At 45.4% G+C, this 13,168-nt stretch overlaps 1 protein-coding gene across 6 annotated transcripts in view; it reads left to right on the top strand.

The window, feature by feature from the left end:
- The window catches only part of DGCR2 (DiGeorge syndrome critical region gene 2), a 345,968-nt gene that overhangs the window by 263,241 nt on the left and 69,559 nt on the right, over positions 1 to 13,168 (top strand). For all 6 annotated transcript variants that reach the window (XM_078667852.1, XM_078667849.1, XM_078667853.1 and 3 more), the window contains one exon: positions 6,270 to 6,473. In XM_078667852.1, coding sequence (XP_078523978.1) covers positions 6,270 to 6,473 — 204 coding nt within the window. The remainder of the gene's footprint in view (positions 1 to 6,269; positions 6,474 to 13,168) is intronic.

Genomic DNA, 13,168 nt, shown 5'->3' with positions numbered 1-13,168 from the left:
TACATTTTGGCAGGAGTATAGTAGGTGTGATGCAGAAATTTATAGTGTGTAATGCGCAGACAGATGCTAGACGATACTTGTTCTTTCTGTGTACAACAGTAGGTCCACTGCTTGTCTGTTATTTCCTGCCCAATATCTGTCTCCCATTTTCCCCTTGCATCGCACTGTCCCAGGGCCCTATTAGCATAAATGCAATGATATAATGTAGACCCTCCATGTGTAGCTGTTTCAGATCGTAAAATCATATGGAGTAGGGTTCATGTTTGCGGATATGAAGCTGTGTATTCTTTAATACCTTGCTGCAGCCTGATATATAAGAAGGTGTCCATAGAGGAGGGCGCCAGTTTCCTCATCATTTGTCGCAGTGTACGGAATTTACCATTTAGATACAGGTCCCCCCAGCAGTTGGTCAAACTTCGCTTTTGTTTTTTGAAAACACACTCCTGTAATACTGGCATTATTGGATGGTATACTAGGGGAATCAGAGATGAGTATAACATAGGGACCTGCATTCATTTGGCTATTTGCTGCCAAGCTTTCACCGTTCACAAGACTGTCATGGGGGTAGCTTCACGGGGTGGAGGCGTTCTAAGTATGATACCGTTTAGAGGTACAGGATCCGCCAACCACTGTTCTACTGCCACCTGCGGCAAATACCTGGGGGAAGTGTGGAACCAGTGTTGTGCATAATGAGCCTGGGCCCAGATATAGTATAATTCCAGATTAGGGATGTCAAACCCTCCTTGAGAGTATGGCCTAGTAAGTACATCCCATTGCAGTCTGGGCTGCTTGCCACCCCACGTCCGCCTTATCATTTGTGCGTAAGGTCGTGAAGAAATGCCTTCCGGGTCAAATGAAATGTTCATTAGTATAAAAGTTTGGGGAGAATAACCATTTTTATGAGGGGAAATACGTCCCGCCATAGATAATGGAAGCGAAAACCACCTTGTCACACTACTCGCGATTTTTTTCAGGGTTCTATCATGATTAAGACTCATCAGTACAGCCCAGCCCGATCAGTCATTAAGTGTATTCCTGCACCTCTGTTTTGCACTACACTATAGGGAAGTCGGGAATGAATGCCTTTGCAGATGTAGTAAGTGAAAAGATCCGAGATTTCCCCCAATTTATATGTATTCCTGAAAGGTCTCCATACCGGGCAAATTCTCTCAGTATGGGGTTTAGATTCTGTTGAGTATTTCTAAGATAAAGAGAAAAATCATCTGCGTACAACGAGACGAGAATGGACCGCATATTAACCTGATGATATTGTCTCACCCTGGCTGCTAGGGGCTCAATCACAAGTTCAAAAACCAGAGGGGAAAGCGAACACCCCTGCCTTGTGCCACGTGTAACGGGGAATGGTGAAGAAGTCTGCCCATTGATAAAAACCTTGGCTACTGGGGAATTATATAGGAAGTGTTTCCATGCCAGAAATCCTTTGGGAATTTCCATGCACTGTAATATGGTAAATAAATAGTCCCATTCAACTGATTCAAAGACCTTCGTGGCGTCTTAAAAAAAAAAAACTGCCACGAGTGCCAGCCGAGGGTCAACATTCTGTAGAACAGAGAATAAGGTACGGAGGTTATGAGACGTCGCCCTCCTCTGGATGAATCCAGCCTGATCAGGCAATACTAGTTTCTCCATCAAAAGGCTTAATCTATTAGCCAAAATGTGGCCAGAATTTTTGCGTCATTGTTGATTAGGGAAGGTGGCCTATATGAGTTGCATGTGTCCGCGGGCTTTACCAGGTTTTAGGAGTGAAGTAATAGGAGCCTCTCTCATTGAGCATGGGAGATTGCCTGTTTCTTGGGCTTCGTCATAGACCTCCTTTAGTATAGGGATCAATTGATTATTATACATTTTGTAAAAGTCTATTGGAAGGCCATCTGACCCGGGGGCTTTGCCTGACTACATTTACATGATTGCGGCACGTATTTCGTCCGCCTCAAGAGGTGCTGCGAGGAATTCTTTGTGGATCCCCTAGGCAACCGATGGCGACATCGCATATGATAGTTAGATAAGTCAAGTGGATGTTGCCTGCGAGATCTATACAACTTTGCATAATGTGCAGTAAAAATGGTTAGTATATATTTACTGTCAATGTATCTCTCCCCATTGTCATCAGTAATTTCCATCACATAATTAGAGAAACGGGGTTGCCGATTTTGTTCCGGCACGTTCTTGCCAGGCCGCTCTCCTTCCTCATACCTGCGTGCCCCAAAATATTTCCCCTGAAAACCGAGTTCTCTCTCAGCAGTACTTTTATATTCGGAGAGTTTATCCCTAAATTCCGCTTGGCGAGTACAGTTTACAGCATTTCCCATCTCACCTTCAAGTTTCTTGAGCTCCATTTCTAGCTTCTCCAAATTTCGTCATATATCTTGTAAGATTCCGAAGCTCTTAGCTATACAGAGCCCCGCATCGTGACCTTAAAGGCCTCCCATTCTGTGCCCATATGTGTGACTGAACCCACATTTCTCTGGAAAAAGTCTGTCATTTCTTGGTCTAGCTCGGACTGAAAGACAGTATCTTAAAGGGCTTCTGGAGTGAGTTTCCAACTCCCAGGAGGCACGCCCAGCGCCAGAAGAGACAATGTTAAGCGAACTGGTGCATGATCGATGTATGTCCTGGCTAGGTGTTCAACATTAACTATCCTAGGTGCGACACCCCTGGTCACTACCCAGTAATCTAGGCTAGCCCATGTTGAGTGCAACGCTGTGAAGTGTGTACCTTCCTTTTTTGCAGGATGAATATATCTCCATACATCTGAAAGGCCATTATCAGAGAACATATCGAGCAGTATACTAGGGGGTCTTAGTGTAAAGATGTGGGAGAGGGTTTGATCTGTCATTAATAGGGATTAGTGCCGTGTAAAGATCTCCTCCCCATATTAAATGTGTAGAGCCTAGTCCAAGAATTTTCCCCCAGTGTGGTGTAGAATTACAGGTAATATACATTTGGTCCATAACACACCAGTGTGACAGAGTTGGAACCTAGCCTACCCCACGTCATGGTATAACCCCCCTCAGAGTCACAGTGCACTCCACCTGGGATGAATGGAAAGTTCTTCTTGATGATAATCGCCGTACCTCTGGAGTACGAAGAAAACACTCTATGTGCTGCCAATTTGCTGGCAAACGTGGGAGCACATCTTGGGTCAACATGCGTTTCTTGAAGCATGGCGATATGAATGATACTCCTGTCAAGGTATGATATTATCGGTCTATGCTTACTTGGATCTCCCAACCCCGAGCATTCCATGTCAGCAATTGCATTGTCAGCGCGGTTCCCTCAGACATACGTTAAGTAGCACATATTCGCTGTAAAAATTTCCCGACCTATCACTACCTATAAGCAGTTTCACCCATTTCCTCACAGTGTTAAGTTGAATATGAAACAGTGTTCCCCATCCCTCCCCTCCAACCCTCCCACAACAGCAACCCAATCATGCTGGTAATCTTTGGCCCACCCCCCGCTCGAATATCACAACCCATTACAAAACTATCAACAAACCCGAAACAAATGGGGGAATGCTCTTGGGGGTATACCTGGGGGTCCACGAGCTTCTCCCTTCCCCGCCTAGCGGTGGAACAACCGATCATGAATCGGAAGGGGGAAAGGAGGAAGGGGTTGCCCAGCATAGTCCGAGTCACTGTCTTTTAGTTCTTCAGTGCCATTTCTCCCTCCCTTTACTCTCCTCCTGGCCTACGTATCTGCTTATAACACCGTGACAGTGTTCTCTTCTTCTATTGTACCATTGAGTCACTTGCCCGGTAAAGTAGTCTTAGGGCAACTTGTCATTCCTCTTACTGCCCAGAAATAGCAAGGAAAAACCACAGTTTTGTGTCAAAGTTGGAAGGCTCCGGTTCTGCTTGTCAATCTTGAGGCGGCGATTGAGATCTGGATGGATTATCTTGAGTTGTGCAAGAAATCTGTCGCTTGATAAGCTTGAGAAAATCTTCCACCTGTTGCGCATTGGTAAAGAAATGTTGCTTGCCTTTATGCATGCCTCGCAGGCGTGCGGGATACATTAAGGCATAGTCAATTTGAGCCTGGTGTAATTTTTGCTTGATTAAAACGAATTTGCATCTCACCTCCTGCACTGCAGCTGTGAAATCTGGATATATATGGTAAATTTGTTGCCGGCGTGGTGCCGTTGTCTTTTTTTCCGTACTAGTTTTAGAGCAACATCACAATACCGAAAATTGAGCAACCGCACAATGATCAGCCGAGGATTGCTTCCCGAGGGAGGTCTAGGGCCCAGCGAGCGATGTGCTCTCTCTATTGTCATTTGCGGAGAGAACTCTTCAGGACCATATGTGTTGCGCAATAAGTGTTCAATATAGTCCTCCATACGGCCCGTATTTGTGCCTTCTGGATTTCCAAAGATATGCATATTGGTGCACCTACTGCGTGCTTCCAGGTCTTCATTTTTTGCGGCAATTATTTTGAGAACCGTATCCATCTGGGCAACGTGTTTTTGCATTTTTATCGTGGTATCCTCATCGTCAGAAATGTGCTGTTAGGTCTCCTTGATCCGCTCGTCATATTTGTCCAGCTAATGGACAATGGAGTCCATTTGCGTCGTCATGGAGTTCATTTTGCTCTCTATGGAGGTGAGGCTATGCTGCATAGCAAGCAGGAGACTTTTACATCATCCTCTCGAAAGGTGGTAGGTTCTTGTAAACGCTCCGTGCTTGCGGGGTCTTGCTCATCTGCGCTTGAGGGTGTGTTGGTCTTTTTGGCTTCGACGGTCTGCCTGGATTGGTTGGCACATTGTGGTGTAGCTGCACCTTGACCAGTTCAGAGGCGTATTCTTCCTTCACCTTACCCCCTTTGTTTTGGGTGTTGTTCTTCCTCTCTGCCCTGTTTAAGAGGCAGAAACAAAGTTTCCTTGTGAGTTGTACCTGTTTGCTTACATTATATTGTCTCGGCAGGTGATTAGAAGTCTCGCTGCCTTATAGGCAAGTTATCCCTAAAGGGCCACTGTCGCAAAGTTCAGAGAGCGCAATCGGAGGTGGGGGCACAACATGAAACTGCCTCAATTCCATGATCTGTTTGACTCCTGTAGTGTGCAGAAGAAATGTATGTAACATACCTGTTAGTCAAAGCTCCGGGGCCCTCCGCGCACTGTCATCAAGCTGTGTATCACACAATCAAGGCAGAATAGCAGCTTCCAGAGGATAAATGCTACTGTACATTAGCGCTTCTGCAGTGTTTCCCCCTTTTTGGGTGTTTTCCCCCTTTTTCCTTGTGTAATGCCTGCTTCTGCCTGCGAGCCAGGCCAGGAAAATATAAGATGAGGAGCAGCCACGCAGCAGCCGTCAGGTAGTCCGCCTCGTTATGCGCGGGCCGTGTTGTCTCTCAAGATGGCTGCGTCCACGGTTTAATCCCCACACAGCTGTGGTCGAGCGGATCCCACCCCTCACACTCCACTTTCGCACCCTTCCCTAGAGGAGTTTTTAAGGTATGCTGAAGCAGGGGTAAATATGGCACAAGGGGCTGTTTCACGGGCCTTGCTTGTGGTGCGATGTTTAGCCCTTCGGCAGTAGCTCATCTGCAGCGGCAAAGTTACCGCGTGGACGCCCGGGGCCTCGCATAGCTCTGAAGCCAACCTGTCCTCCAGTGGTGCAACCCTCAATCTCTGCACCAAAAGATCTGTACGGCGCTGTCGCAGCCAGAAACCTCCTTAGTCAGCGACAGAACACCTATAGGTGATGGAAGGTGTCTTACGCACTCGACACTCTACCAATGACGATTTTGCTGGGTACAGGCAAGATAATGTGACGGATTATGCCGCCAGGCAGCAAGAGCCTCACTGCAGTGCGGCCATCTTGGTTGTGTGCCACCTAGCGCCCCCCAGCAGTTAGTAACTCTACATACTCTATGCAGAGAATGTGAATTCAGAAGAGATTTGTGCTGCAAAATGAGTTGTGGGCCCTCTGGTTGACACCCATACAAAAAGGAAAATGAAATAGAGGCACTTCGAAACTCAATCACTACAAGAGAGAATAATGGACCACGTGTGAATCCAAACTTGCTTCACGCTGCAAAATTGTTACAGGTACTTTACATTTCCTTTGCAGTGTTTTTTTTATTTTTTTTACTAGAAAGGAATCCTAGTTCATACTCCGCATTAAATGCTATTTTAATAAGTTGCTTCCGTCTGTTATAGATGGCCTATTGCTAGAGAACATCCACGGCCAGGGGTTGCAGGAGGGTCCCTCCCTTTGTATATGAATGATTTTTTGTTTCTTTTCTAGGTCAGACGTGTGTTGACATTAAGGACAACATTGTGGATGAAGGTTATTACTTTACTCCAAAAGGAGATGACCCCTGTCTGAGTTGCACATGTCATAACGGTGAACCAGAGATGTGTGTGGCAGCACTGTGTGAGCGACCGCAAGGATGTCAGCAATACCGCAAAGATCCGAAGGAGTGCTGCAAGTTCACATGTTTGGACCCAGGTAATGTCATTGATAGTGTGGATGCTGTGATTTGTAACTGTTTTAATATAGTTTGGTACTCTCTCTGGCTGTTTGTAACTTTTAACTCTAGGCCTAATAGTATTATCAGAGGTAAGTTGACAAAGTACACGTTATCCTGTTAATCCTGAGTGAAGAATACATGTGTTCGAGGCATATGGGCTGCAGATGGTACATTTATGAATAGATCGCCATCTGGTGTTGGGCTCGGATGATTGCACTTGTTTTTCTCCTGGAGAAGTCTTTGTGGTCACGGGATCGATGACTCCTCCTTTGGGTGCTAGTGCGCATGGGCATCGGCTCCATCCTTAGATTGTTTTTTTCCGCCATCGGGTTCGGATGAGGATCGAAGCGCTCCGGACCGACTTCAACAAAGAAGGTTATATTCGGAGCGTATTCCCTTTCCAATTTGACGGTATTGTTATCGAACGCGGCTACACTTCCATTTCGACGCGTTCCGACGTCAACAACAAGATTTCCAACTGCTACGTCGACGAGACCAAGAAGACCATCTCGACGTAGTCCAGCCCGGAGTCCATGCAAAGGACTCAATAAAAAAAATGTCCAACGTGTGGTGCTAAGTTTCCACACAAGGACCTACACGAGGTGTGCAACCTCTGCTTGTCCCCTGAATACGAATCCAGGGACTGTGAGGCCTGTGCGGCATTCTCCTCCAAGTCGACGATTAGAAACCGTCGAGCCGGAAGACACGAGGTATCAAGAATGCAGTCACAAGCAATCCCTGAGCTGTTCGAGGACCAGCATCCCGAAGAGGAGGAAGAAGAGGAGGACGAGGCGGGGTCACAAGCGGACGAGTCCGACGTCGAGGAAATCGACGTTCATCAAACGGTGAGTGACGACGTCCCCTTACCAAAGAACAGACCCTGCACGGTGTCGACCCCGCACTCGAGCCCGGTCAGACAACCGAAAAAAGTTTCAGACGCCCCGCCTTCGGGCCCGGCAACGAAACCGAAACATTCGGTCTCCCACCACGGTGGATCCGAGAAACGGCCCACCTCGACATCGACACCGAAGCTCCATACAAAGGAAAGCTCGAAGTCGAAACAGAGACATGCTTCGACGTCGAAGACAACCTCGACACCGAAGACATCTTCGACACCGAAAACATCGGATTCGAATCAATTCTCGGTGCCGAAAATACAAATGGACAGTCAGAAGAAAAACACCTTTCGGACCCAAAAACTTCGGTACCGACACAGGAGCATCAAACAGATCCTAAACAAAAGACTCTGTTTATTGATCCACAAACTGGCAAGGTAGTGACAGAACTACCTAAAAAGAGGAAGAATGAACAGTCGGACGACAAAACTCCTCCTAAGAAGAGAACAATGGGGACGAATACAACTCCTCCCCTTTCTCCACAACCTAGAGACACACCCTCTTCTCCTCTTCCTCACACTAGGCCAGCTACTCCTTTACGCCCATCTACACCCATAACAGATGTAGAAAGTGATACAGGAGAGGGAGAACATCCTAGGGATGACGAAGACACAATCCCAGAGGATGAAGATCCATGGGAACAATATAATGTAGGGTCAGATAACGATAACGAACCTGACCTGTATCCCTCAAAACCTTCACCACCTGACGATAATACTGGTTTTGCACAACTAATTAATAGGGCAGCAAAATACCACAAGGTAGAGCTACATGCAGAACCTCAAATAGAGGATTTCCTGTTAGAAACACTACCTGCTGCATAAAGAACATCAGGGACACTACCAATGCTTAACGGCTTCCTCAATCACACATCAGAGATATTCAAAGACCCGGTGAGAGCTAGGGTATTAAACCCAAGAATTGATAAAAAATATAAGGCAGCTCCAAAAGACCCAATATTTATCAAGGGACAAATTCCTCTAGACTCACTAGTGGTCACAAACGCTCGCAAGAGAGCAAACTCTTTAACTACAGGAGAAGCTCCACCTCCTGACAAAGAGTCTAAGCTAATAGATGCCTCCGGCAAGAGAGTAGCATCACAAGCGGCAAACAGCTGGCGCATAGCTAATACGCAAGCGCTACTTGCACGGAATGACAGAGCTCATTATGATGAATTAGAAAAACTCATCACGCACCTCCCTAAAGAACACCAAAAGAGGGCAGATCAACTCATACAGGAAGGAAAGATAATAACTAATACTTCCATTAAGTGCGCCCTAGACGCAGCAGACACTGCAGCAAGATCCATAAACACAAGCATCATGCTAAGGAGACATGCATGGCTTAGAGTTTCAGGCTTCAAACAAGAGGTACAAACATCATTATTGAACCAACCTTTTGATGAGAAAACACTTTTCGGCTCAGGGACAGATGAGGCCTTAGAAAAGATGAAAAAAGATACGGAAACGGCTAAATCAATGGGAGCATTGCAACAGCCAACTCAGAGGTTCCTTTCGTAGGTCCACCTATAGAGGAGGATCCAAAAATACAGGTACAAGCCAGCAACCAACCTCTTTTACACCCACATCACCCGGAGGTAATTCTAGAGGTAACTACAGAGGTAACAACAACAAGGGTAGAGGTCGCGGAAACAATAACAACCGCAACTCTCCAACCCCAAAGCAGTGACTTCATACAGCTCCCCCCAGACCATATAACACCGGTCGGGGGACGCCTATCACAGTTCCTACCCGTCTGGGAAAACATCACATCAGACAGGTGGGTGAGACAAATGATCCAACATGGTTATTGCCTGGAACTCACAGCTACCCCACCAAACATCCCCCCCAAACAGCGTCCAATGAGACAAGATCACCTGACACTGTTAAAACAAGAAGTACTATCCCTACTAGAAAAGCATGCCATAGAGAAGGTTCCACAACACCAACAAGGAACAGGAGTATACTCCCTATACTTCCTGATCCCCAAAAAAGACGGGTCTCTAAGGCCAATACTAGACCTAAGACCTCTCAATGCATACATAAATTCGGAACATTTCCACATGGTCACGCTCCAACAAGTACTTCCTTTACTGAAGAAAGGGGACTTTCTTTCTACACTGGACCTGTGTCTGTGTATTTTTTTGTCCCAACATTATCTTATTTAGATACACTTACATGGGCATCCCTTTCTGTATTCTACTACACTACTCCATCTAACCCTACTATGGCAAAACAATCTAAGGATGGAGCCGATGCCCATGCGCACTAGCACCCAAAGGAGGAGTCATCGATCCCGTGACCACAAAGACTTCTCCAGGAGAAAAACAAGTGCAATCATCCGAGCCCAACACCAGATGGCGATCTATTCATAAATGTACCACTCTGCAGCCCTCTATGCCAAGAACAGATGCATACTGGTTACATATATTCCTATTTTGGTTGAATTAAATTGTCAGTGGAGAAAATGCTTGGTAATCCGAACCAGAAGTTATTTGATTTCTGCAGTCTTTATTTGAATTGCTTTCTTTTCATTCTGAGAACTCCCCAGCCTATTTTCCTATAATTCCCGCAAGTAAGGCCGTACAAATTCCCTGATCTGTTGCAGGTGGAGACTTCCTTGCTTGTTTTTTCCAATCAGTCTCCAATCATCCATTTGAGATTTTATTTGAGCTAACATATTTACTAGAAGTCTTAAATGCTCAGTCAGACAAAAGAGACTCAGCAAGACTTCTGAACCATTATCTGTTTCTTAGTATTTACACTCGTAGACTGTTGATAAATACGTTTGTTGCCGTCTTTTTTTCTTAGTCTACTTCCAAAGCTGGCACTACTCAGCTTAAGTGGTTTCACTTATGATCTTTGTTTGGAATCGGGAAGTCATGCTTCCCATCCCAGTAATTAGTGCAGGCACTGCAGGTACTGTTAGTCTCTAATCTTTTAGCCTCATGCAATCTCTAGTTCCAAGGCCTTTTCACCAGAAACCGGAGCATATTTCTGTCCTGCGTGAAAATGATTTTGAATTCTGGGTAGATCTGAAGCCTGCACAGACACTTAATCCTCAGTCCCTTTTTTCTTTCTTCAAATTTTGTGTTAGCAGTTAGACACAAACAATACAAAAAATGTTCTTCTCCACAACCCAAGTAGATATAGGAAAGATTGGTATCGTGGTCTGGCTTTTAAAACCTCTGCATGGACATGTGTGCAGTCTAGTTTCAAGTATTGTAGGTAATTTGGTTGGACTATCTAAGTGACACCTCTGATGCCCACAGGAGTGGGCTGTGGGGGAAGAAAGTATCAGTGGGGAAACAAAGGAGGAAATAAAAAAGAAATAACTACTATATAACTACTAGAACTACTCAGACGTGTTCCCAGTAGACTTGCACGAACATTGGAATATAAACTAAGAACCCATTTCCTGACTGTTATTAATCCAGGTAACTAATTTTCTCTCATGCTCTACACTATTGAGATCGCTAAATGGAAAGTAATTTCCATAGTTAACACCCCTTCCTAGCTCCCATTAGCACAGCTTTGCAAAATCTGTAGGCTCAAGTTGTTGTGGAACTGCAACACCCACTGTTTGTGGCTGTTCACTTATTTGGTCAAAAGGGAAGAGTGCAGAGGGTTTCCTACGCTTTTGAGTACTTCCAACCAGAACAACTGCCTTGCAAAGAAATATATTGCCCCTCCCAGGCCCTGCCCTAAAGCTTTCAACTTTGAACCTCTTGTAGGCAGTCTTAATAATTTATTGTCAGTACCCTACTGTATTCTGCCATCCAAGTAGGCATTAGCTGTCCATAGCTTTCCTTAGCTTCAGATTTGAGGTCCACTGAGTGATGGAAGACATGCTTGCAAACAGTTCAAACCTCTGACCAATCAGGACTCTGAAATAAAACTATTGACATTGATTTAAAATATTAATTAGGGTTCTTTACACCCTTTACCCAGCACTAAGATTACATCTAGTCATTAGGTGCACTGGTTGAAAATAAAAATGTATACCTATGTATATTATCTATTATCATCTGCTTCAGAAGTGCCCGGATACTTTGCTAAAGCTTTGGCACGAATTCTAGAATTTTAAAACTGTTTATTACTGTTATCTTGACTTACGCTGCCTGAATGAATTACGATTTGGAGTAGCATGTTTTCGAAAACACCTTTTTAAAAAAAACTTTCACTTGTTCTTTTTAAACACGCACTATTTCTATTTGTTGGCAATTCTTACCGGCTAGGCGCCGCTCCTCTCCCCGGTCCACCGCAGCTGGTGCTGTTTGTGTGGAGGGAGACAGATAGTGCGGCACACAGGGAGTGATTGTACTCCCTTCTGGGGGCACATTGCAGCAGGCCATCTTGGCTGAGGCTGACTGTCTAGTCTTGTACTAGGACCGAGCCAAGCCTCCTACTTAAAGCCCTATGGCGCCGCCGCGCAGTGGTCGCGCTGATGGCCAATGGTAAGCCCGTCTGCGCCCGTCCGCGCACCGGCCGGGCCTAGGGCCAGCAATAATGCTTGTCCAGGATTATTCCAACCCTATAGTAGGGATTTTTTTACTATCATTAAATAAAAAATCCCATGCATGCCATCACATACTAGATGTAGCCACTTGGGAGGGGCTGGTTAGTTATCACTGTAAAAGATCGTTTGCCTTTACTCAAGTGCCATCGAGTAAGGGCCCTCTTAAAGGGCTGCGTGGGGGGCTTATAAATGCACGGTCTATGTGTAAACATGCTCCGCATATTTTTGATTTAATAAGTGAGAGTGATCTGGATTGCCTTTTTATTACTGAGACCTGGCTGAAAGCCTGGAGTAATCCAGATATTGTGCACGCCCTTCCCCCCAGTTATCAGATCCAAAGGGCTGACAGATTGGAGCAACGGGGTGGGGGCCTCGCAATTATCTATCGTGATACTTGACTTGTATCATAGAGGAGCTCCCGGATATCAAAGGAGCAGAAAGTGTTGGATTCCGTATCAAGTTTAATGACTCTTTTACCTTTGCCGGAGCACTAGTTTTTTGTCCGCCAGGCTAACACAAGGAGTTTTTGGGAAGCATTGAAGAAGTACTTAGTGACTTGGCCCTTAGATTCGCTAATTTTACTCGGTGATATCAATCTTCATTTGGATTCCCCTACAGATCCGGGCGCAACCTCTCTTAAAGATACAATGAGCGTACTCGGTCTACCATTACTTACATGGGATACAACCCATAGGGCAGGCCATATTTTGGATTGTATTTGTTCAAACTTAGACACGCTTAAAGTAAACCAACCTATTGTTCAGACATGGTCGGACCACTCACTGATTCCTTTTAACTTCTCGGTTGGTGGGGGTCCCATAGGCAACAGTTTAGGGAAAACCTCGCAGTCAGGTATTTCGGGTTGGAAGAAAATCATCGGTCGCCCTGATCTGGACATGATAGCTAGTGAATGTAGACCGGAAATGTCAGGAAATCCATTAACAGATAATAAACGTTTTGGGGAATGGATGCTTACACTAAAGGAGAAGTCTGGGCATGCTAGTGTTAAGAATAGGTTAAATTATAAGAGACCATCTGCCCCTTGGTTTACTCACCTGCTAAAAGAAAAGCAAGGAGAGGTGCGGGCTTTAGAACGAAGATGGCGCAAAAACTATGAAAATGAGGAGCTCAGCATTTAAAAATCAGCAAGGAGACACTATCATGCACTGATTAAGGCGGCCAAAACACACTTCTATACGGCAGCAATAGAAGCGGCTAATAATGAACAAAAAGCGATTTTTGAGATCGTAAATGGCTTT

The sequence above is a fragment of the Lissotriton helveticus genome, chromosome 11, assembly GCF_964261635.1.
Source record: "Lissotriton helveticus chromosome 11, aLisHel1.1, whole genome shotgun sequence".
Taxonomy (NCBI): Eukaryota; Metazoa; Chordata; class Amphibia; order Caudata; family Salamandridae; genus Lissotriton; species Lissotriton helveticus.
This window is presented reverse-complemented; position numbering and strand designations above follow the sequence as displayed.